The sequence below is a fragment of the Notolepis coatsorum genome (genome assembly GCF_963971535.1).
Source record: "Notolepis coatsorum genome assembly, chromosome: 17".
NCBI lineage: Eukaryota > Metazoa > Chordata > Actinopteri > Aulopiformes > Paralepididae > Notolepis > Notolepis coatsorum.
In genome coordinates this window covers 94,387,720-94,414,556 of record NC_140181.1, presented here as the reverse complement: position 1 = coordinate 94,414,556, position 26,837 = coordinate 94,387,720, and the positions used below count along the sequence as shown (strand labels likewise).

Genomic DNA, 26,837 nt, shown 5'->3' with positions numbered 1-26,837 from the left:
TATGTTAAAACAATAAGTTATCACATAACGTGAAACGTTTTATGTTAAAACAATAACAAGTTATCACGTTATAATGTCATACTGATATTTTTTTCCCCTGTTTCTGGTGTGGCAGCAATACGCTTTCGTATGAATGAGACTCAACACTGAGATTTTCAGTGTTGTCAAAAGACAGTCTTGGGCCGCTCATTGACAATGAATGGATACTGTAGTTGAAGTGTGGATTCCTGTTTGAGATTTTACACCCAAATGAGTCTTTGTTCCAGAAGTTGGAGCCACCTTGTTGATTTTGTTGCCTATAATGATATCGCAGGCTGGAGTCTTATGGCTTTCTTATTTCTCACTTTTGGAGAGAGACTTGTTCATGTTTAAAGATCTACCGAATTTCCAAATATCATATAAATATAACATTTGTGAAGCCTGCTTTGGGATGAATTTCCTATATAATTGTGAGATTAATTATCTTTTCTAAAAAGCTCAAATGTTCTCTTTCTAAAACATACAGGAGGGAGGGAATGTATAGTCTGACGAATATATTGTGTGTATGTTACAGATATCGACCGATATTGCTACTTATTGATGAGCAATCTTTTACAATGTAGCAGCCTCAGGCTTGTTTTTTTGCTGGCCCACAATAGCAAATGTCCCTAACTGGCTGGCTGGGCGGCCGGCCCTATTGTTGAAACATGCATGTGTGAGTGTCGTGGCCAGGTCTGGCTGCGTCTAGTTTTTTACCAACCCAGTTCCGCGTTCTGTGATCTGATTGGCCACTGACGTTTCTGGTCATGTGACGTGTGCGCCAATCGTGTGACACCTATTTTTTTCTATTTTACCTTTATTTTACCAGGTAGTCACTTGAGATCAAAGATCTCTTTTTCGAGCAAGACCTGGCCAAAATGGCAGCAAAAACAAAAAACAAACATACAAAAATACACAAAACACAGACCGAGACATAAAAGGCAAAGTGGGGCAAGGGGATACATTTGAGCTGCAGCAAATAAGATTGAATGGGATCGGGGGGAGATTGGAGGGTAGGGTAAAAAGGTAGAACGAGGATGGAAGGTGAGGCCCTGCAGGAGGTTGCTGGGGAGAGAAGGTCAGGTTAAAAACATAAAATATAACAGCACATTATGCAGTGAAGCAGCGACATTCTCCCATCTCATTCTTTAAAATGCCCTTAATTTGAACTTTAAAATCAGATATGGTAGTGAGGGCCTGCAGTTTCAAAGTTTTTTGAAGTCCATTCCAGGCAGAGGGAGCAGAGAACATGAAGGCCCTTTTCCCAAACTCTGTGCGGGTTCTGGGTACTGAGGCATATAAATAGTCCTGGGATCGTAAGCTGTAAAATGGGTTTGATGTGATGGTGAGGTATGAACCGAGGTAAAAAGGGAGCTGACCAATAATTGCTTTATAAATGAAGGTGTACCAATGAAGCAGTCTACGGGCAGTCAAGGACGGCCAGTTAACTTTAGCATACAGAGTGCAATGATGGGTAAGTGATCTATATCCAGAAATAAATCTTAATACACCAGCCCTGATTCCAAACTCTAACCTTAACCAACTTCGAAAGAGTCGCCTAAGCTTAACCAGTGATAAACTAGGCGTTAGGTAGTTTGCAGGCTGTTCGAGGCGGAAATGGGCGCAGAAACAGGCGTCACGTGATTGGGCTCACATGTCACATGACCAGAAACGTCAGTGGCCAATCAGATCGCACCAGAAACGTCAGTGGCCAAGCAGATCGCAGAACGCGGAAATGGAAATGGAAATGGAAATGGAAATGGGGTTGGTAAAAAACTAGATGCGGTCTGGCTTCACTAAAGTTAACCCTTGTATCTGAAAATGAAAGTGTTACACTCTTACCATTAGGGGTATTATAATATGTTGAAATAATTTTCCACTTTTATTTTTTTCATAAATCTTTTATTCAACTTCAGCCCTGATCATATTCATAGCCACCAAATATTTACTTCGTTTTAGAATTTTAACCCTTTAAATGCCAGTGTTTGTGATGGCATTTTTTTTTATTGTTTAACCCATTCTCTGCCACCACTTTGATCATCCTAAACCATTCTCTGCCAGCGCTATTTGTCTATGGAGATGTTCACCTTCTTTGTAGGGCTATAACTTTTTAAATTGTATTGCTAAATTGACATTACTATGGCCCATTCAACATCAATTATCTATCGTTCAGGATGTAGGAACGTTTTACTTTTTCATTCACACATTCATACGAAAATACCGTCTAGAGCAGTGATTCCCAACCTGGGGTCCGCGGACCCCTGGGGGTCCGCCAGGGGGCGCAGGGGGTCCGCCAGACCACAGATGATTTTTTTTTTTTTTTTTTTTTTTTTATGTTTTTTTTTTTTTTTTTTTTTTTATCATCAGAAGCATGAATAGTCTCTCCACTACAATAAAAAAATAAAGATAAATAAATAAACATCTAGACATGATTTTTGAATGTTAACAGTAGGCTACCGGGTAGCCGCTAAAACGCGAATCAGTTGACTGTATCACTTTCTGTAGCTAGCCTAGCACGCTAGTTAACTTTCTCGGCTCGTCTGCAGTCAGCCGCCAGAGGCGAAAATGTGTGACAAACGAAAAGGAGATGATGGCAGCTCATCTGCAAAAAAAGTTAGGACCTACAGCAATCGCGAAAATTACATCACCATGGGCTTCACTGAGGGACCAGACAAACGACCTGAGTGTGTGATTTGTGGAGAAAAGTTGGCAAACTCGAGCCTGAAGCCCAGCAAGCTGAAGAGACATCAGGCGTCTAAGCACCCAGAAACCGTTGGGAAGGATCCAGACTTTTTTCGGAGGAAAGAACAGTCTCTCAAGGCGAACAAGCCTGTTGATGTTAGAGTAGCGTGGAGCAGGGGTGGCAGTGATTTACAGAAGGCTACCGAAGCCTCCTTTGAGTGTTCGCTTTTAATTGCAAAAGCAAAGAAACCGCACAATATTGGCGAGCAGCTCATCAAACCAGCCTGCATCAAAATGGTTTAGAAACTGTGCGGCCCACAGGTGGCGGATAAACTAAAATCAGTACCACTCTCGAACAATGTAGTGAAATACCGAATTGATAAGATGTCAAGTGATTGCGAGCAGCAGCTGTCAGAAAAGCTTAGAAAGGGTCCATTTGCCATACAACTTGATGAAACTACAACTGTCGCAGACGAGGCTGTGCTCATCGTTTATGTGCAATATATTGAAAATGAGGATCTGAAGCAGGACATTCTCATGTCAGTCAACCTTACTACCACCACTCGAGGTGAGGATATTTTTACTGCAGTGGATTCTTACTTCATTCAACATAAATGCAAACCGTTCACCATTAGGGCCTGATTTGAGAGGATGAATACAGGATTTGAATATTGGCCAACATTTTGAAATACATAAGGTGCAAGATTAGATTTGTTGATTGAAGGCACAAGTCAAAGAAGCATAGTGGGTCTAATTATGATGCATATGCCTGTGTATAAGCAGTTTGTTATTAAAATGACAAAAAAAAGGTATTAAACCCAGCTAGGACAGATTCTCTCTGCTACTGATTGGAATTTCCTGTCTCATATTTAGTTTAATTTGTTGCATTGATTTGTTCCATAAATGCAAACCGTTCACCATTAGGGACTGATTTGAGAGGATGAATACAGGATTTGAATATTGGCCAAACATTTTGAAATGCATATGGTGCAAGATGAGATTTGTTGATTGAAGGCACAAGTTAAAGAAGCATAGTGGGTCTAATTGTGATGCATATGCCTGTGTATAAGCAGTTTGTTATTAAAATGACAAAAAAAAGGTATTAAACCCAGCTAGGACAGATTCTCTCTGCTACTGATTGGAATTTCCTGTCTCATATTTAGTTTAATTTGTTGCATTGATTTGTTCCATAAATGCAAACCGTTCACCATTAGGGCCTGATTTGAGAGGATGAATACAGCATTTGAATATTGGCCAAACATTTTGAAATGCATATGGTGCAAGATGAGATTTGTTGATTGAAGGCACAAGTCAAAGAAGCATAGTGGGTCTAATTGTGATGCATATGCCTGTGTATAAGCAGTTTGTTATTAAAATGAAAAAAAAAAAGTATTTTATGGTATCTTATTAGGAGGGGGTCCGCGAATTTCATCAGAGATGTTTGGGGGTCCCTGGGGGGAAAAAGGTTGGGAACCACTGGTCTAGAGTATAAATATGTTTTTATCGTTTTCTGCAGTATTTCATAGAACGTGAGATATAGGCATAAATGCATATATTAGATTATCAAATGCAGTTTGATACCGATCCATGCTATATTAAAAATGTAAACTGTACAAGGTCCTAAACGTTATGACTGATCATCTGCGGGTGAACGGAGGGGGAGGGGGGTCGTTTATAATTCCGTGACCGACGTTAAATGATTTATGTAGTATGGGTGATATATTGATCAGAGCAGTTTATCGAAAATGATAAAGAGAAATGCTGAAACTCACGTCCGTCTCCTCGTACCGTTGGGCGATGAGAGTGGAACAAACAGACCCTAGTTATGTGGTGGGGATCGAGGCGATCCAGTTCCGGTTTGTATAATACTAATATACGCCCAAATCATGTTGTTTATTGAGTTATGGCAACGATCCATGTCCACAGTGTGGATTGAGTCCCGGGACGATAAACGAGTGGCCGGACGGAATTAGGGGACGGACGAGCTGAAACGGGCACTTCCGGTTTGGCAACTCGCCGATCAGCCACCAGGTGGCGGTATTGAAGCGTTGCAGAGTTGTGATGGCTCCCGCAGCATATGACAAGGCTCCGTGGGTGAAATATGAATTCAATGATGAAAATATGAACTTGAAACACGCTGTACAGCGATATTGGCAGACAACGCATGGCGGGCAATAACGCTGAACAGGTAATGGGTTCATTAAAAAAACACACAAAAATGTAAATATTTTCAATGTCAAATGCAAAGTGGATTTTTCTGGCGGGGAATATTACAGGCTAGCACATGTCAATGATTAACACTGATTTTGATGGATTTTTAGTTTATAGTATATTATAATTTGATGGCGTTTTTGAAGAGGACCATTTAGTCCCTTAACTCAATGGACACCAAGGGGGCACTGTTTACCTTCTGGTTAGAACGCCATCGCTGTAATGCAATGGGGAGAATGCCGTGTTTTGCGAGTGCTAAAACGATATGAAATATTATAGCTATGGATCTAATAAACACGTCGATGGTCAGTGAGTTTCTTCCAGTCAACATGCAAAAAACAGATAATTCTTTCATATACATTTCCGTTTTATACCGTGGTGAATATGAGTATAGTTCCAGAGCGTTTCTGTCTAATCTCAAGAAACTCGAGCAAACCGCGCTTCAATGCATTTCCTTAGAAATCGTGCATTTGTCGCTTGATTTATGAATCGTTCTGAAAATAACGCTAGATTATCGGTATTATGTGTCCTCGTTAGGGATGGGTACCGAATTCGATACTTTTGAGGTACCGAACCGAAACACGTCGGTACTACCGAGTATCGAATCAAGTGAGATACCGAAAAAAAATTATTTAATTTTTTTACTTTTTTTTTTTTACCTTTTTTTTTTTTTTTTTCATGTCAACGTTCACACGCACAATATATGCTTACCTAGGATTTGACTTGATTCAACAACAAAGCAGTCGGAGCAATGGCAAGCCGAAAAATGCCGAAATTGTAGTTATTTGAAGTTTGGATTTTTTTTTCACAACTGAGGTAGGTAAATAAAATTTCTTGAGACTAAAGTACCGAAAAAAGGTACCGTTGGGTACCGGTATCGATTCACAGGTACCGGTATCGGTTCAAATGTGAAAGGTACCCATCCCAGTCCTCGTGCACGAACAGAATCGGGGGCTGAAAAGTCGCTTCTCCGTGCCTTGGTGGCAGCCAACCGCACGCACGCACGCACACACACACACATGCGTGATCGCTACGAAAGAGACATCGGATTAACCCAAGATTGATTAATCGAAATGCACTGTCGATCAGCGTTTCCGTTAGCCGGTAATTACCGGTATTTGACTGGCAAAATCTGTTGAAGTCCGACAAATTTAATCTCTCCGGTCATAGTGTCCGGTGAAAATAGTTCCCTCTGGGCACAGTTTGATTATTTGAATTGTATTTGGATGGGCTGGAGTTGGGTGGCCTATGCGATGAACGAAACAATCATTGCGTTTGTTGTCGTTGCTTCGCTCAGCGAGAGCTTGCTGCTGGATTTGCGGAAGGCATGCAGCTGCAGACCCACAGAACCCACCAGCTTTGCTGGCACAGTGCGGTCCCCAGACCTGGAAAGCTGCTCTGCGGGTCTGCAGCTGGATGCTTCTTGCAAACTAACTGCGGCGCTCGCGCTGATATTGTTGGACCGGCTGCTTGGTGGAGCAACGATGAAACGAATGTAATGAATCGTTCGTCGCATGGGCTATTTAATTTTGGCCTGTTTTGGTACGGTTCGGGTGGTCAAGTTGTGCTTGGAGGGAGTTGTTTTCACCGGACATTATGACCAGCACCAAGTCGTTGGGACTAGGTGGAGATATACATCACGCAAACCCACGATAATGTTGCCGTCTCTCTGCCAAATTTCTCAGTTCTTCGCTTGATATAATTAATACAAATGTCCAATATAACGGAATTCGTTAGCTCATAAATGTGATTATAACAGACTGCTGTTTATTAATGTCGGGCCGACTGCCCACAGACACAGGTCTATTTGATTTAAAGTCGGCAGCAGCACGGAGTCTCTGGACTTATTTTATTTGGAATATAATGACTGTATACGCAAAAGTAGCCTAGCTTTAAGTTAAAATATTATAAATCTACATGCCTTGAGGATGTCATTCTTTATATAGCCTGTTGTTTTTAAGCTCAATAAACTCTGACCGGAATTTCTCTCATTTGACCGGTAGATAAAAATCTACCGGACCCTGAGACCGGCAACAATTTTTTCTAACGGAAACCCTGCTGTCGATGCATCGATTTGAATATGTTAGAATAGATTATAATCTAAATTAATCGAAACTAAACTAAAACAAAAAATAATTGTTTGTTTTGTGTATTGTTTTTATTGACCTATAGTCTACATGCTGAGTGAATCGGTTCCCCCAGCCACATTTGTGTTTTCAAATTTTTTTGGGGAATTAACTGATAGAAAATTAATCGAATCGAATCGTGGTCAAATGAAGAGATTTCATTGAATCGTTGACTGAATAATCATAATAGAAATTAATCGTTGTGAGGTTGCATCGTTACACCCCTAGTAACATAGAGTCCTTACCTCACATCTGATGTACTGCAAAAAGATTAATCCAATTCCTGATCGCCATTCCAAATATTGATCGTGTTTATTGATCCAATGTTATATGTCCAAAACGCATAATCCACGCTGCTCCCAGTCTTCCCAGTCCATGTGTTATAACTAGGGATGCTCGATATTGGCTGTTTTACCGATACCGATATACCGATATTGTCCAACTCTTAATTTCCGATACCGATATCAACCGATACCGATATATGCAGGGTTTCCCCCCCCAAAAAACGGAATAATTTCAGGTAATTAACATTACATATGTCTTGTTGTGGAATTAACATAACATTATGCATACTTTTGACAATAAATAAAATCAGAATTTGTTCTTACTTGCTTGCCTGGGTAAATAAAGGTTATAGAAGCCTTTTGCAAGCTCAGACCCATTCCCAATGATAACATCAGGCTGGATGGATGAAAAATGAATGGATATAGCGAATAAAAGAAATAACGATTAAAACCCGACTTTTCTCGTGATTGGCGCTCAACGCATGGCGAGTTAACCCGACTTTTCTTGTGAATGGCGCTGAATGAGTTAATGGTAAGAGTGTAACTTTTAATTCTACAGGGTGAATGAAAGTAGAGTTTAAATTTTTCTAAAATACACACATTTGCCACATATATTGGCGACAAACATAACCACTGCAAAGTTATCAAAAAATAAGAATCTTAAAGGACCATTTTGTCCTTATCAGACACAAGGGTTAAGGTAATTTATCTCCTTCCCTTCCCCTCTCACTTGAAGATGGCTGAATTGGAAATGGGCTCAGTGGAACCACACAAGTCTCCACATTACAGCCATGCCCTGTTTCATGCTAATCCCATGCATATTATTATTATGATTTGTATTAGTTTTGTTTATTAGTTTATTAAACGGGGGCTGTGCACAACACGACAGTTAGCAGGATTAGCTCATTTACATCTGCGGCCACTGGGCAGGAAGATTGAAAAACACTAGAATTAAGCAGAGTTTACAAACGGTACATCACATATAAAAAACAACATCACACAACATGTACATTACTTATACTCTCCATGTTGGAAAACAGCTGCTTCCATACACGGGTTTAGATCAGTGATTACATTTTTTATTCCTATTGCTCGGTTTTAGGGAGTCGTTCCTTATCTTCCTTGGGGGAAGTCTGCGGGTGTTGCGAAATTGTGGATTTTATGATGTTTTTTGTTGTGGGGTGGCTCTATTGTGATGTTTCTTCTTGATCTGTGAAGCCCATGGGGGCAATTTGTTGTGATTTCGGGCTCAGTAGATTGAATGATTTGGTTATTCTTTCTGGTTTATTGAGGAATATTGGATCAATCTGGGTTTGAGATGATGGAGTGATTCTAGTGGGGCCTTGGGTTACTTGGCTGAGGTCTGTAGATACCAACAACAGTTAACACTATCAGTGCCGGCCGTGTTTTCCTTTTGACCCCCTTGAATGCCATCATCCACTTCAATGTTAGCGTTAAAAACGCATAATCGATGTTTTAAATTATGGCTGCCCGTCGCTTATCAATGACTTGTTTGCAGTCAACATTGTCGAAACAGATTGTTTTTTAATCGGTTCATATCCTTTTTATAGCATTCCGAAAAGCTACCGTTCTCTCAAAAAATTTCGGAAAATAGAAAGATTCCCCCATACACGGCATTTATTGGAATATTCTCGAATACACTAGACACGTTGTCATTTGTCGGCCTATTTATGAATTGTTTTCAAATAAACGCTAGATTATCGATAGTATGTGTATAGAAGCGGGCTGAAAAATCTATTCTCATTTCCTCAACATCACACACACACACTAGGGATGGGTACCGAATTCGGTACTTTTGAGGTACCGAACCGAAACACGTCGGTACTACAGAGTATCGAATCAAGTGAGATAACTTTTTTTTTTTACTTTTTCTTTTTTTTTACTTTTTTCTTTTCATGTCAACGTTCACACGCACAATATATGCTTACCTAGGATTTGACTTGATTCAACAACAAAGCAGTCAGAGCAATGACAAGCCGAAAACTGTCAATTGTAGTTATTTGAAGTTTGGATTTTTTTTTTACGACTGAGGTAGGCAAATTAAATTTCTTGAGACTAAAGTACCGAAAAAAGGTACTGTTGGGTACCGGTATCGATTCACAGGTACCGGTATCGGTTCAAATGTGAAAGGTACCCATCCCTAACACACACACACGGGACATGCTGTTATCTCAGTGACTACAGCTCTGATTATCCTAAAACTGGTAACTGGGAATAGCACTGCACAAGACCGAAGCAGACTACAAAGAGTGACACGTTCAGCCGAACGCACAATTGGAGGGGGGCTCCCCACCCTCCAGAACATTTACAACAAGCGTTGCAAGGGCAAGGCTAAGAGAATCATTAAAGACTCCAGTCACCCGAACAACTGCCTCTTTGAACTGCTGCGGTCAGGCAAGCGATACCGGAGTCTCAAGGCGAGCACAGAAAGACTCAGAAGAAGCTTCTATCCCCAGGCCATCAGACTGCTAAACGAACAATGAACACTACACAACAACAACCACCAAACGCACATAGCACACACATCCACACGCACACACTCACTTTAAACAGACACACTGTAGCACCCACTCCACACACTTTATAGCACACACCCACTTTAAACAAACACACTGTAGCACCCACTCCCCACACTTTATATTTATTGATGAAGGATTGCACTACAACTCGTACACCTTACTGTAAATTGTACATAAATTGTACCTCATCCCATTTCTGCTTTGCACTATATAGTACTGTACATTAGTACACTGCATAGTATTGTATATTATATGGTAACTCAGAACATTGTACATATGTCTATACCGAACACTGTGACCTCATTTTCTTCTTCTAAATTACATGCTATACTATGTTATTTGATACTATCTTGTCTAGCACAGTCTCTGGAGCGTAACAGTAAGAAGCATTTTGTATGAAAGTATTCTGTACTTCTGTATGACAACTATTAAAGAAACTTGAAACTTGAGAAACATAGGGTCTCATTCCCGAAAATATTTCAAAGATATATTCTGGAAGACTTATCTTGGAACCACTGAGACATAATCTATGACAAGTACACTCCGAGTCCTGAACGTGCTGGAGATATGTTTTAAGTGGCTGAAACGGTCGCAGAAATGATATGATCTGATATCTGCTTGGAGAATGGCATTCTGTCGTAAACTCCAAAGCGCGTTCCCGTTCAGGTCATTTGCATACAAACCACGCCCCTGACAGACCTTATAAAGCAACTGGTGACGCAGCTGTGTGAAATGGAATGGCGGAAGTGCTTTGAGAGCTGCGTGATTACGAAACCTAGCGTCAGTCAGTGCCAATCAGAGAGCGTCTCCGAGAAATGCAGCTAGGTTTCATAATCACGCTTGCGCTAGATTAGATGAATGTATTGGCATCATATACAGCTCGCGGTACACACCTGCCGCAGCGCGCGCACACACACACACACGCGCGCGCAGTACTGTATATGAATGAATGACATAATATATATAGCCTACGGGCCGGCGGGCGTAATGAATGAACGCAGTATGGCTTATTATTCCATAATTAAGCCTATAGGCTACTGTTCATTCGTAGGCGCACACAAGACTTGTTATGGAATATTAATGCAGTCTATTTCCACCGATTAGCTTTAGTTATTTATTTATCCACTGTCATTTCAGTGTTGGTGTATAGGCTATAGTGTGTTTCAATATAAGTTTAATTGATTAATGATATATTCGAAGGAATGCAGGTTTATAGCTATATCAACCCCCTCCAATGTACAGTAAATGACCAAGTATGGTTTTGTCAATATTCCAATGTACAGTTTTGCTTGTACAGTGTAAGTCTACCACCCCTCCTACCCAACCTCCTCCAACAGTTTCTACGTCAAATGTACTCTCTTTTCTGGACTCTTTTTGTATCACAAACAGTACTGTATTTGCAAATCTGGTATGTCATAAATGTATAGATGTAGCAGTACTGTCTATCTGTGTCGTGTGTGTCATATATGTTATGATGAATTGAAAATGGGTGACCCTGATGTAAACAAGATGGAATTCTTTCTCTGGTCTGCATCCCCTTAATGTAATTGAGCTGTACAGTAGTACTGTACCCATTCTGCAATCTGTTAATAAAGTTTTCAATCAATCAATCAATCAATCAAACAAAGGTCTGTCCCATTGTATACCAATCAATGGGATACATTGCATGTTGACCTGCATTCTTTCAAATGTATATAATTACTCATTAAAACAGATGTGTAACAAATAAGAAATGCAAATTCCACAGAAGGCATTAAATTATTATTTTCAATCATTTCACAATAATTGCATAATTGTGTTTGAATATCTGAGTAATTAAAGTAATTATACATTTGTCCAAAATAGCTGGTTCAGATATGGTTAATCCAGCTGCCCTGTGATCAGATGAATCCATATTATTTATTTTTCCGACATCAAATGCGTAATTTCTTAGCGTACAAATATTGTCATATTTATTTTAATTATGATCAAGTAATTAATTCCAAGGAGGCCTGTAGCGTTAACATGAAGGAATCGCTATGAGAACACAGTCTGTCAAGTTATAATAAAATTTTAAATTAGTCAATCAATCATGAGATTTGATCGTGGGCTGAGAGCATATTTAAGTGTGCTCCTCAGCACTCTTAGATCTGCTCTCAAATAAGATCTCAGGAAATTTTGAGGACTCCCACTCCCAGCCATAATATGTCTTAAATAGGCCGAAATCTGGCTAAGACGAAATATTTTGTCGTAACTTCGTTCGAGAATGAGACCGATAGACTCCTTACCTTAGATCAGGGCCCTCATTCATCAACGTGTCTTACGCACAGATTTGTGCTTAACCTGTGCGTACGACCATTTCTAAGCAAAGAGTGGGATTCATCAATTTCAACTTGAACTTGACTCCGTGCTTATGTCTACGCACAGCTCGGAGCACACTTAGCTGACGCCCAGTGGTAGAATATATTATTACAACAAGGAAATGAGCTTCTGTGCATTAGTTTCAACACTGGCATGTTCTGTATGAACCGTAATTCATTATAGTTCATTGTAAAATAGCAACAGTAGTGTAATTATGGTCAAAACCCTATAAATAGCATTTGGAATAATAGATCTTTCTCTCAGAATGAATGCAGCATGGTTTATATAGCGTTATCGGAATATACGGGGTGTACTGACTGACTGCGCTCCGCGTAGCTCAACTCGTTATTATTTTGCGCACAGACCGCAGAAACACGGGAACGTTTTGATTATATTTAAAAGGCTTTACGTTAAACGAAACAAGTGGAATTTAGAAGCTGTAAGCAGAATACAAGTCATATGAACACCCACGATATAGTGTTCTTCCCCCTTTTTACTGTATAAGAAAGAATAAAAAACGCATTGCAATGACACCAGATAGTGGACAGACTATGTAAATATGATGATGGGATTCAAGTTCGCGTTTTTGTTGATCATAGGCATGCTGTCAGAGTATGATATCTTAATCAAACATTCTAGAACATTTGTCTCACAGATCATGTCATAATAGAACATAGGCTATGGCATGGTCCATCGTGATATTGTGTAGACTGTTATTACTGTACCGGTACACCACCCATTGTGACAACAGCCTTGTGAGTCCCGCACACAAACATGATGGAATTCAAGTTCATGTATTGAAAAGCAGGCTACATCATACATGCAGTGAGATTCATTGTTCTTGTATATGCTCTCGTATTATTGTTTATATAGGCTACCCAATACTGACATCAAAATAGATTGTAGTATGCCTCTAGAAATCATATGCAGCAGGTAGAAAATTGACGGAAGATCCATCGCGATTTGGAATAAAATTGAGGAGAACTTTAATCCCTGGGTATTAATCAAACAACACGGGAAAAGGCAGTCATATTCCAGCACGGTCTTTATTAGTGTTTGCGCTGCCCAGGCAGCAATGGTTAATGGATATCATATCCGACATCACCGTAAGTGTACACGTCTGTCAGCCTGTCTCATAACACGCTTCCCTCGGCTTAGTCCATTTTTCCACATTTCATGGGGGTATTCCATTACCGTATATGGTTAATCGGGGCGGTTCTGGTATGCAAATACTTAAAACAGTGCACGAGCTCAAACGTAGGATCAAAGTCATATTCATCATGACAGGTGTGCGTAGAACCTGCGTACGCACGTGTGGTGAATCCCGTTTCTTCTGTGCGTGCACTGATTCTACATTCTGTGCTTACGTGTGGAAATAGAACATTTTCTACGCCACGTTGATGAATGAGGGCCCAGATGTTCTCCAAAAAGATTATTCCAATTCCTGATTTCCATTCCAAATATCGATCGCGTTTATTGATTGATTATTGGCTGCTTTAAATATATATTCCACGCTGCTTTCCAACTCGCGATCACTTCCCTCATCATCAGATCCCTCGCCAGCATAATGGAGCCAGTAGGCTCCCCCCACAGGGATCCAGCAGTATAATCGAATGGCCTGCAATTACACAGGGATAGACGATAGAGGGCGGTATTTTCCCATCTGAGCTCCTAGAGGGTCTGCTGTACCAACGGCCAACGGGAGACTCTGTTGATGAAATATGAATTCAGATTGCGAATAAAAAAATCAAACGACAATTAGGGTCGGTGGCACTCAACGGGGGGCATGATAAGACGACAATACACGTCTGTGGCACTCAAAGTGTTAAGGACCTACGTGGTGGTTAAATGATTGTTACAGTCATGCATTCCATTATCCACAGAGCTGCTGAATTCAATGTATTTGCAGTTTATATACGTTAGTCTTTCACATACATAAGCAATCCACCGCCCTTACCCAGTTTTCGGTCTTTTCTAAAGACCTGACATCCTGGTACTTACATACACATACATACACCGGTATGCAGTGTTTGGTGATGAGACAAAGGAAATCAAGGTTTGAGTCCATAAGTATTTTTTCCAGTTGCTGTGTTGAAGCAACGCTTCTGTCTCAGGTTGTACCAGCTATGTGCAAGTTCTCTCCTACGTTATGGCATAGAGTCGACACTAGAGGCTTAGTAACTACTAGTTTGTTTATAACAAAATCAACTACTCAAATTTAGTTGCAACACAATTACTTGGGAGGGATATAACTTCAGGTAGCTAGTTTGAACGCAAAGTCATAACTATTAGACAAGTGGCCAATCGATGGTGGTTACCATGCGCATTAGCTTGCTGGCTAGTGGCTAGCATGAGCCACTTGGCATAATAGTAAGATAGATCGGTATTGGAAGGAATACCATATCAATAAATTAGGTCTCTACTGGATTACTGTGGTGCAAAATGACATGCAGTTGATAACAAACATGTTGCTGTGTGGCAGAAAAACTTTTATTTTACCGTCTGTGAGAATAATTCTGTGACATTGTATGATGTACATCTACCCTAGTGTGACTATTTAGTTGTTACTTAGTTATGTTTTCTTTTATCTACTTTTTCTCCCCATTTCTATTTTTCTCCCATCCCAATTTTGTATTATCCAATTCTACCCTCCCCTGTCTCGAACGTTGTTAGACCATGCCTCCCACTGGTCGGCTGCAATGTGGACCAAGTCTTGCATCACGTGTCCCCCCCGGTACACGAGGAGGCAGCTGTCGCATCTTTTCATCTGTACAGCGAGATCTCTCAGCGGCGAGGAGTAACGCGTGGGAGGCTCACGCTGCCCCTGTTGCTTCCTGATTCAGCTGTACAGGCGCACCAACCGACCTGTAGGAGTCGTTGTCCACAACGTCCGATCCCCACCCACCGGTTTTCCCACCCCCTAATACTGCCAATTGTATTAGTATGAACGACCAGCCAAGCCGGAAGCAACGCCGAGAGCTGGGCTCGAACCCAGCATCTCCTGCGTTAGTGGCGAGCGCCTTGCCCACTGCTCCACTTAGAGTTATGTTATAACTTTTCCACCACTTTTATTTTAGTCATGCATAGATAACAACTTGGTAAGAATTTACGTTCTAAGTAACTGGGCGACGTTTGAACTTAAAGGAGCTGTAAGTGGTTTTTCTTCTTTGTTAAAATAAGTGGTCTACATGTTAAAATAATAGCTCTACATTCTGACAACCATCGCTGATATAGAGTGTGTGGTCAGTAACATGGGTCTCCCAGTCCCTCCACTCTGCAGTAATGCAAAAAAAATCTTCTGGTATCCCATTCCCATTTCATCCAATCAGGAGAGAGAACTCCAAAACTGCAAAGATTGTCTAACAAAAATAAAAACTAGTTTTATGCATGCGTCATTGAAACAAGTAAAATAATCTACCAATGCTGTTTTGGCTTGGTAAAATCTCTTGAAATTAGTCTAAATATCTAGGGTTCTCTCCTGATTGGATAAAGTGGGGAGGGATACCATAAAATGTATTTTGTGTTCACTGCAAAGTGGAGGGACTGGGAGACCCATGTTACTGAGTGACCACACACTCTATCCGCGATGATTGATTGATTAAAAATGTTATTAACAGATTGCAGAATGGGTACAATACAGTACGGCTCAATACACACAATTGTTAAGGGATGGATGCAGACCAGAGAGAGACTTTCGTCTTGTTTACATCAGGGTCCCCCATTTTCAATTAATTTCATCCATCATGGCTGTTGGAATGTAGAGCTACTGTATTTAACACATATAATCATAAATAAATAAATAAATAAAGATACCACTTACAGCACCATTAACACACAGCTGGTGCGACGGACTACTGTTTAAATGGCCCCCCGAGTCTTCCTTTAGGTGTAGCGTGTCCGTCCCACACAACCATCGCGTGAGTTGTTGTTTGAAACAGCTGAAAGTTTAGTTGACGTTGTATTGTCACCAAGAGGGCATGTTTTCGCCAATAACCGGAAGCGCTCGAGTCTCATTCACCGGCACAGCAGTCCTCGCACAAGACCGTGGATTATTGTCACATCGTTGGAGTATCTCAGTCCTGGAATCACCCTTTTAGGATGGCTGTTACCTCGTCTGGTGAAAGCGTTGGGGAACAGCAGGTCATTACTATTTTGTCCTGTGAGGTTGGCGGCCGGGGTGGTTTTCCTCTCTCCGCGGACCACAATTGTTTTCCAATATTGTGGAGAATGGAGTGAACTGTGGCTCCATGGATTAAAGGCTCTGACGCCGCCGCTGTGTTTGTTGCCCAGCCGCGTTGCAGCGATAGAACCAGGAGGGTAACAATGTAACTAATTGCATTGGTTTTCTCTGCCAGGTCAGTGATCTTTTACGTTTTTGTTTGGCGTTGATTTTAAATCATAAACCCGTTTTGTCAACTCTTTTGATTTGAGATCAGCAATGCCTATAACTGCAACACCTGCCCTGCCCACCACCATAGTCAATCATCACGAAATGGTAACAACTAGGGCTGCAACTAATGACTATTTTGGTAGTCGACTAATCGAAAAACAATTGTATATAAAAAAGAAAATTATAAAAAAAAAATATATATATATATATATATATTTTTTTTTTGCACTACCTATCTTTGTGAAAGTGGCTTCTCAGCTCTGGTCCAGCTGAAGACGGAGCAGAGGAACAGATTGGACATTGAGCATGACCTCAGAGTTGCTTTGAGACTCTTTGAGACCAAACAACATCCCCAGTTATCCCATTAGTTCCCCCAAACTTACTGTCAGTCTGTTTTGTTAAGCTAAGAAGTCTTCAGCTGGCTGGACCAGAGCTCAGAAGCCACTTTCACAAAGATAGGTAGTGCAAAAAAAATTTAAATAAAATAGTATTATAATTTTGATATTTTTTTTAATGACTAATCGACGCAACAATTCCTCGTGGCCTAACAAGGCCACTGGCCATGACAATATCCCCTCCAGATTCCTCAGACTCGGCAGCCACCATCACCCCAGTCATCACCCACATAATAAACCTCTCCATAAAACAGGGACACATCCCCAAATATTTAAAAATTGCAAGAGTGACCCCCCCCCCCCCCTGCATAAAAAAGGCAGCAAATTAGACCCAGGCAACTACCGCCCTGTTTCTGTTCTTACCTCCATCTCGAACGTTATGGAAACAGGTCGAAAAGTACCTTGCGTAAAAAAAGATAATCTACGAATTCCAATCTGGCTTCAGAACATCCCATTCCACTGACTCATGCCTTCTCTATTTGAACAACCACATCAAACACGAGGTGGACACGGGCAAATACTGCGGCATGGTCATGCTGGACCTCCAAAAGGCTTTCGACACTGTCAATCACTCCATTCTGATTGATAAGCTAAAAGCAATTGGTTTTGATAGTTCATCAGTGAGCTTGATGCAATCCTACCTGGAGGGGAGAGAACATATGGTGGAGGTGAACGGTACACTGCCCCCCCCCCCCCTCCCAGTGAGCTGTCGTGTTCCACAAGGAAGCATACTAGGACCTTTACTGTTCCTAATTTATGCAAATGACATGTCATCAGCTTGTGACTGCAACTTGTTCCTGTTTGCGGACGACTCAGCCCTGCTGGTCTCTGACAGGGACAAGTTGCAGGTTGAAAAAGCCCTCAGCTCAGAACTCGGCAGAATCTGCACCTGGCTCGCTGATAACAAACTATCATTACACCTGGGTAAAACGGAATAAGATGAGATAAGATAAGATATTCCTTTATTGATCCCCTTGGGGAAATTCAGGCATCATAGCAGCATGGGGGGAGGGGGGAGGGGTACAGGTAGTAAAACAACACAGTATACAGGTAGTAAAAGACAACACAGGCAGTGTAAACAATTTGATCAATATGGTCAATATAATTTACTATCCGACTAGCTGAGGAATATTCACAGGAAGGAATCCTTCTCTTTGGATCAAATAGCAAACTCAGCAAGGCCAACGGCTTCTCGGTTACAGTCGGTGACAATATTGTCACAAGGAAAGATGAAATTACCTACCTGGGTTCCATCCTAGAGGCAAATCTTTCCTGTGACAAAATGGCAACCAATGTTATAAAAAAAAGTCAACCAACGAACAAGATTCTTTTTTTTTGTATTTAATTTTTTTATTCTTTTTTATCACTATGATTGCCGCGGACGAGTTTTCACGTCATTCCGAGCCATGCTCATTCTGCCGAAGATGCCGTAACTCGTCTTTGATGTCAATATTTCAAAAATCTGTCATTGAAATCATATTTCCTTTCCGGAGCCCTGAGACACACTGCTGATCTCCTCTCAACTCTCTAGCGGTTCAAGAGCGCCATCTGGTGGCAGATCGCCAGCCGGAAATTAACCTTTGAACCGGTAGTGCTCATCCATATGTGGTCTGGCCACTCGCTATCGTTAGAGAGACTCCGTATTGACACAGTGAACATCGATCGGTGCAAATAACTCGAAAAAACAACATGATTTGGACGTATATACTATTATACAACCTGGAAATGGATCGGGCATTTCTCCATCCCATAATAGAAAAAATTCTGTTCCACGCTCATCTGCCAGCGGCGCGAGTAAGCCACAGTAAGATTCAGCGTTATTTTCTAACGTCTTCTATACTAACTGATCTGATGAACATATGACCCACTCTGGATGAATCATCTAACGCTGCCCACGGAATTATAAACGATCCCCCGCCCATCCGGTCATCATCAGATGATGCGTAGAAACTTCTAGAACCACGTCCAGTTGAAATTTTTTATCTCGCACAGATTCCTACCAAACTGTATTTGATCATCAATATAATGCATTTAGGGCTATAAATCACGTTCTGAAGAAAGCTGCAGAAAACGATAAAAACATACTTATACTTTAGACCATATTTTAGTATGAATATGTGAATGAAAAAGTTTAACGTTGCTACACCCTGAACAATACATATAGGACATTGAATGGGCCATAATAATGGCAATTTAGCAATAGAATTTAAAAAGTTATAGCCCTGCAAAGAAGGGGAACTTCTCCATGTTAAATAGGGCTGGCGAGGGATGGTAAATTATGAATTTAACCCATGGCGATTAAAGTGTTAAACAAACATATAAACAAACATGACAACACACGATAAGATATACAAGCATTAATTAACAGTGCATATCCAATGAAATCACCATTTAGTTAAATGTCTTATACAGGATATACCCCTAATACCTGTTATCTAGTACCCTACACGCATAATGCTCTAGCTCGTACCCCCCCCCTCCCGGATCCCCAATTGGATAATCCATCCATTATAACTTGTTCCTACCAGACACTACCTTTTATATGCTAGCTTTTATTCTCTCCACCACTTCTTTTTTTAAACTTTATTTTTTAGCGTTTATCGCTTTTCTGGTCAAGCATGACCGACAGTTGTAGGGTGAAACGGGAGAGAGAGCAGGGGGAGGGAGACATTCGGCAAATGACGGCGAGTCCGGGAATCGAACTCGGAGTCAACCAGATCCGTGACGCAGCACGGAGTCCCGCGACGCAGCGCGGTAACATGGTGTGCTACTGGAGCACCACTTCTAACCACATTGTCATTTTGGATTCATTGAGACCCAAAATTCTTGCTGTAGATATTTCTTGATAAATCACATCGAGATATGTAAGAATCCAGACCTTCCGGCACATTTCTTCCGGTTGAAACATCGTGATGCTATCAGCTTTTTAGCCACTGTGATACCAGATAAAACCAATCTCTTTAGCTGTGGATGTACTGCACACTGAAAGACATCATTCAGCAGTAATACAGAGGGGTGTACACAGGTATATTCAGAGTTAACAAGATTCTTGTACAGGATCTCCTCTCTGGTAAACAAGAATACCTTGAAGACTCCAACAGGAGCACTCATTCAAGGGTTCTACGACTATGCTTGCACCTCATGGTACCAAAAGCACCTCAAAGGCCCTAAAAACAAGGCTACAAACATCACAAAACAAACTGGTCAGACTACTGCTTGGCCTTACTCCTAAAACCCACCTTACCCCTGCCCATTTTGACAACCTAGGATGGCTTAGAGTAGACGACAGAGTACAGCAACTCGCAATGGGCCTGGTCTACAAGATACACTACACCACTAAGGTGGCACGGTGGTGTAGTGGTTAACACTGTCGCCTCACAGCAAGAAGGTCCAGGGTTCGATTCCCGCTTGGGGACCAGGTTTCCATGATGCCAAGTACCCAGTTGGGGTATCTCCCAGGCCTGTGTGGAGTTTGCATGTTCTCCCCGTGCTCGCAAGGGTTTCCCCCCCGATAAGATAAACCCAATGGAAAAACATGCACAACAACAGATCGCTAACGCTGTGGCGTCCTTGACGAAGACTGACAGGAGCACTTGGATTGGTCCCCTGGCGCGGCTCACTTTGACGCCTGTCTGCTCCCGGCTGCCCTTGGGGGGGAAGGACGACGGGATGGGTTAATCGCAGAGACGAATCGCATCTGCGATCATAAAGAGACAATGCATGCGTGTGTGTTCCGGTGTGTGTGCTAAACTAACCGCTGTGTGTACCACTAAAACATTGAGTGTCGTTGCATGCCGAATAAAGACCTCTGCAACAGGTCCTGCATTATTATTATTATTACCCATGTACATGTCGAAATAGTTCCCAAAGGTCAGTGAAGTCTATGATCACAACACCAGAGGGAGCTCCACAAATCATGTTCAACCCAGATTCAGCTCAAACAAGGGACTAAACACGTTTCGCAATTATGCCACAATAATGTGGAACGCCCTACCCACAGCCGTAAAGGAATGTGAATCCCTACCCTCCTTCAAAACCGCTCTCAAAGAGCACCTACGGGTGCTCTTAGAAACTTAGAAACTAGAAACTGGCCCCGGTAAATGTCAAATTCCGCCCCACCCACCCAACCCCCTCCAATGTACAGTTTCTTCCCCTTCTGTATATTTATTTTATGATCTCTTTTTCTTAAACGGTACTGTATTTGTATGATTTGTATGTCATAAGTGTCTTGATTAATTGAAAATGGAGGACCCTTATGTAAACCAAGTCTTTTTCTGGTCTGCATCCTCTTGTATTGAGCCGTACTGTATTGTACCCATTCTGCAATCTGTTTAAGAAAGTTTTCAATCAATTGGCCCAAACCACATAGTTTATTTGCACGCAGCGCAACATCGGCCGATATATATATTTGCCCTTATTGGTAGACTTCCCTCTTACATCACAAGTTCACAACACTGTTGGAATGGAATCTCGGAACCCATTCTACACGTTCAAATTACTGGTTGGTTCTTTGGGTTCCTCCAGTTTGCTCTGAACTAGGAAAAACTGCTTTTTCCTTTTGAATCTTCCAACACCTGGAATGCCCTCTGACTGACTGAAGCTTCTTCCTTCTTTTGCTGCATTTAAAAGTATGATCTCCGACCACTGTGTATCTACTTGGAACCGTCTTAGCTGATATTTTATTGTTTATTCTTATCTATTGTGCCTATATGTATGAAAGTGCTGATAAACTGTCTTGTTTTGTAAGCTTGTCGCTGTAAATGAGGGTAACCTGGTCTCAGTGTCTTATGAATGTCCCCGGATTTCCCTTAGCGGATCAACAAAGGAATATCTTATCTTACGAGTTGAAATAAAGCATTGAAATTAAATATCAGATTTTTTTACTCTCTGGTAACTGCATGGGCCCCCCCAAAAAGTCTAGTATCGTCGGGGCTCTAATGCTGTGTCTCCCATATTCCTCCCTGCAGGGACCCCTCCCGAACACATGTGGCCACTTCTGGGAGATGGTCTGGGAGCAGAGGACCCGGGGTGTGGTGATGTTGAACCGCGTCAGAGAGAAAGGATCTGTAAGTACTGGCTTCTGTCTCCATTCCATCTTTATTCAATCTCCAAAGATCAACGACATGGAGAAACGCATAATAAAATAAATGTATAGAAATATTTCCACTGGCGGCTAGGTGGCGCAGTGGGCAAGGCACTCGCCACCAACGCAGGAGATGTTGGGTTCGAGCCCAGCTCTCTGCGTTGCTACCAGCTTGGCTGGTCGTTCATACTAATACAATTGGCAGTATTTGGGGGTGGGAAGCTGGTGGGTGGGGATCGGACGTTGTGGACAGCGACTCCTACAGGTCGGTTGGTGCACCTGTACAGCAGAATCAGGAAGCGACGGGGGCGGCGTGTCCCTCCCACGCAGACCCTCGCCGCTGAGAGATCGCGCTGTGCAGGTGAAAAGATGCGACGGCTGCCTCCTCGAGTACCGGAGGGGACACGTGATGTAAGGCTTCGTCCACATTGCAGCCGGCTTGTGGGAGGCATGGCCTAACAACGTTCGAGACAGGGGAGGGTAGAATTGGACAATACGAAATTGGGGACGGGAGAAAAACAGAAAAATGGGGAGAAAAAGTAGATTTTTTTTTTTTATATTTCCACTGTTGACTAAAACACACTATCTATATCTGAAAAAAAAACTACTAACCTACTATTATGTACTTTGCTACTAAGGATTCTACCGTGCCTATATTACTACCTACCTACTATGCACTCAGGACTGTAGCACTGAAGTTCGACACTGTTTGACAAACAATGTTACTTACCCTAACTGCCAGAGTTGTACCCTTCCCTTCCTGCTGACTTGTTGTACAGAACTTGTAAGTTGCTTTGGATAAAAACGTCAGTTAAATGGCAAAATGTAAACGTGGAAAGTCGATCAATTAAACATTTAAAATAATTAAAAACAACTGCAGACTGTGGTGAAGTGGTTTGCTATTAAAGATTTAAACTGACCAATAGATGCTAATGAATTGAGTTTTAAAGTGCGTTGCAAAACATTCCATGTTTCCTCCGGTGATAATTGTGATTTTTAACCTCAGCTCAATAACCAGTAACCCCCCGACACACCCTATTTTCTCCATGCATCTGACTAATTTGAATGTATAACTAAATGTACCTATCTCAAACACCGCCCTCTTTTCTCTCGATTGTCCAATCGCAGCGGTCGATTGAGAAAAGAGGGGCGGGTTTGAGGTGGTGTCGACTGGACTCACGCCGTGCGTTTGTCTTGCAGGTGAAGTGTGCCCAGTACTGGCCGCACCGAGAGGAGAGGGAGGCAGTCTTTGACGACACCAATTTCAAGCTCGCGCTCATTTCAGAGGACATCAAGTCCTACTACACGGTCCGCCAGCTGGAGCTAGAGAATGTGTCTGTAAGTTTGTTTTGGGCCCATCCTGTCACCTTCTGGACTCGTGTGAATAGACCTTTACAGTTTACATTTTAGGAGTATTGATCTTGGATCACAAGCTAGGTGAAATTTAAACTTTGCAGAATCTTAAAGGGGTGTTTATTTTTTTTATTGTTGTGCCTTTTTGCCTTTTCTGCCATCCCCCACTTTTGTTGTTATGCCAATTAACTTCCTGGTCGTTTGGGCTGCCCTACTGTCGGTCTTGGGAGGGTGTAGACTACCACATGCCGCCTCTGATACATGTGGAGTCCAACAACCAGGACTCACACCCCACCGGCTTCCCACCCGTGAACACTGCCAATTGTGTTCTTAGGGAAAGCTGACCAAGCCAGAGGTACCGCTGCCGGGAATTGAACCTGGGTCTCTGCGGTGGTAGACCAGTGCTTATACTTCTATACTACCCATCCTCTCTAGTGCTCAGACCTCTAAGGGGGGGACAACCCAAGGAGGGTTTTGTAAATGAACATGAACCAGTGCATATTGCGACGGGTGTGCAGGGATGGCCAGTTGATGGAGGAGTAAAGGGTGCAGTGGTGGCAAACCGGATAGCAGAGTGGTAGAGGACATCAAGTTCGTGGAGTGAGGTCTTACATGCAGATCTGTAGACTATGTCACCATAATCAAGCATGGGGAGTATTGTCATTTGAATCAGTGAGTTTAGCAGAGGAAGTGAAGGTCGAGCGCATTCTGTACAAGAAGCCGAGTTTGGATTTGACCTTAGACTGTAATCTGGTGATGTGGTGAGAGAAAGACAGAGTGCTGTCTAGCCAGATCCCCAAGTATTTATACTCTGTGACCTGGTCCAGAACAGCGCCCTCAAGGGTGGTGATGTCGCGGCCAGTGGGGGTTGCAGCAGAGCCCCTCCTCCCAAACCACATGACCTTGGTCTTGCTGGTGTTAAGCAGGAGGTTGAGGGAGGAAAAGGCCTGCTGGACCTTGCAGAAGCTATCCTGGAGTGAGGTGAGTACTAAGTCTGGGGCGGGGCCGACGGAGGGACCGAGTATGCAATATATTTTATATAAATGGAGAACAGTGTGGGGGCTAGGATTGATCCCTGGGGTACACCCTTAGTGACGGGGAGCGGTTGTGAGAGGAAGCGTTCCGATTTCACCTGTTGCACTCGGTCAGTGAGGTAGTTTGTGGACCAAGCCAGTGAATGATCAGAGACTCCAATGATTTTTAAGAGATGAACAGTTTTCACATCGACTCTCTGAATCGAATATATCTTTGCTGTGTCCTGTTTTCTCTTGAAAGTCTTTCAACTTGAGGATTACTATATTTGTTTTTCTTACCCCGCTCTCCTGTAGACACAGGAAACCCGGGAGATTTTACACTTTCACTACACCACCTGGCCTGACTTCGGAGTACCGGAGTCTCCGGCGTCCTTCCTGAACTTCCTCTTCAAGGTGCGGGAGTCGGGCTGCCTCAATGCGGACCAGGGGCCGGTCGTGGTCCACTGCAGCGCGGGCATCGGGCGCTCGGGGACCTTCTGCCTAGCCGACACCTGCCTCGTACTGGTCTGTACAGCTCCTGAGGAACTGCTATTGAGAGAAATCACGTAGCACTAGTCAGCATACCATGCCTCCGTGTTAATGTGTAAAAATAATCATAATAATACACTTTATTTGTATAGTGCCTTTCATACAAGAATTGCAGCCCAAAGTGCTTCACAGTAGCGGAAAAAGACGGGCATAAAATTAGCACAAAATTGGCAGATCATCAAAATAGAACATTAAATCACATAGTTCTTCACATCCAATACGCCTCTTTGTTTATACATTTTTAAATAGACCGTAATATAAGAGCAAAACCGATTAGACGGAGTAATAATAGTGCAGTGCAATAAAATAGTTAGTAAAATAGAATAGACGGATTAAAATAGAATAAAATAGACAGAGTTAAATAATGCATCAGTTCTGAATTACTGTTTAAACGGTCTAAAACGGTCTTTCCACAGTTTAAACCCTGTAATAAAAGAGTAAAATATAATAGACAGAATGATAAAATAGTGCAGTGCAATAGAATAGTTAGTCAAATAGAAAGTAGATATTAACTTACACATATGTGATTAAACTGGAATATATATATATAAATGAGTACTACTAAGTAATAATGCTAATCTGATGTATGTACAGTGTTATTAAGTACAGTGATACGGGTATAAAGACACTATCGTTGTAAGTAGGGATGTCCGATATTATCGGCCTACCGATATTATCGGCCGATATTGGCATTAAAATGTGATCTCGGAAAATATCGGTATCGGTTTACATTTACGGTTTTTACATTTCTATAACCTTTATTTACCCAGGCAAGCAAGTAAGAACAAATTCAGATTTTATTTATTGTCAAAAGTATGCATAATGTTGTGTTAATTCCACAACAAGACATATGTAATGTTAATTACCTGAAATTATTCAGTTTTTTTGGGGGGGGGAAACCCTGCATATATCGGTATCGGTTATCGGTTGATATCGGTATTGGAAAAATAAGAGTTGGACAATATCGGTATATCGGTATCGGTAAAAAAGCCAATATCGATCATCCCTAGTTGTAAGTCATACTGGCCAGCGGTATAACTGGTAAAAGTGGGTAGGGGATATATAAAGATATAGATATAGTATCTACAGGTATGTAAAATATTATATGCAGGTATATACAGACGGTGGCGGGCAGTGGCTCAGGAGGTAGAGTGGTTGTCTGGTAATCAGAAGATTCCCAGTTCGATTCCGTAAAGTGCTTTGGATAAAAGCACTAGAGAAATGCAGTACATTTACCATAAACTGCTCATTTGTTTGGATTTGAACAAATGCTTATATTACAAGGCCTATACAGAGATAATGCTTGTGTGTGTATATATATAATATTTGATTTTACAATGTCCTCCTGTACCACACAGTTGCCTAGTACACTCAAAGTGTTCTATACATTTAAGCAAAATGCTGAGGACTTAGTAGAGCTGGGAGGTATACTAAATATGAAATATACCGTCGTCCACGATATGTATGCATATTGTAAGTGTGTGTGTGTGTATATATATATATATATATATATATATATATATATATATATATACAAACTATATATTTATATTATATATTCCAAAAAGGATTCCTTGTATTAAAAAGTTTAAGAAAATATACCATTTGAATCAAATGGGACCATGACAATAGTATTAAATTCTAGATGAAAAATGTCATATCACGATGTAATTTGCACTGGAGAATTATACTGTTGTATACCGTTATACTGTTAAAACTAAGAAATATATTGTGATATGTTATTTTGGTCATATTGCCCAGCCCTATGACTTAGTAGGAAGGGATTTGGACAATATACAGGTTATTTAACTAGGTATAAAATATATAAATTGGTACTACTGAGAATGGTGCTA

At 41.6% G+C, this 26,837-nt stretch overlaps 1 protein-coding gene across 1 annotated transcript in view; it reads left to right on the top strand.

Annotated features, from left to right (window-relative positions):
* The window catches only part of ptpn1 (protein tyrosine phosphatase non-receptor type 1), a 52,340-nt gene that overhangs the window by 13,324 nt on the left and 12,179 nt on the right, over nucleotides 1-26,837 (top strand). The window contains exons 4-6 of the mRNA XM_084333265.1: nucleotides 21,954-22,052; nucleotides 23,270-23,407; nucleotides 24,751-24,960. Coding sequence (XP_084189391.1) covers nucleotides 21,954-22,052; nucleotides 23,270-23,407; nucleotides 24,751-24,960 — 447 coding nt within the window. The remainder of the gene's footprint in view (nucleotides 1-21,953; nucleotides 22,053-23,269; nucleotides 23,408-24,750; nucleotides 24,961-26,837) is intronic.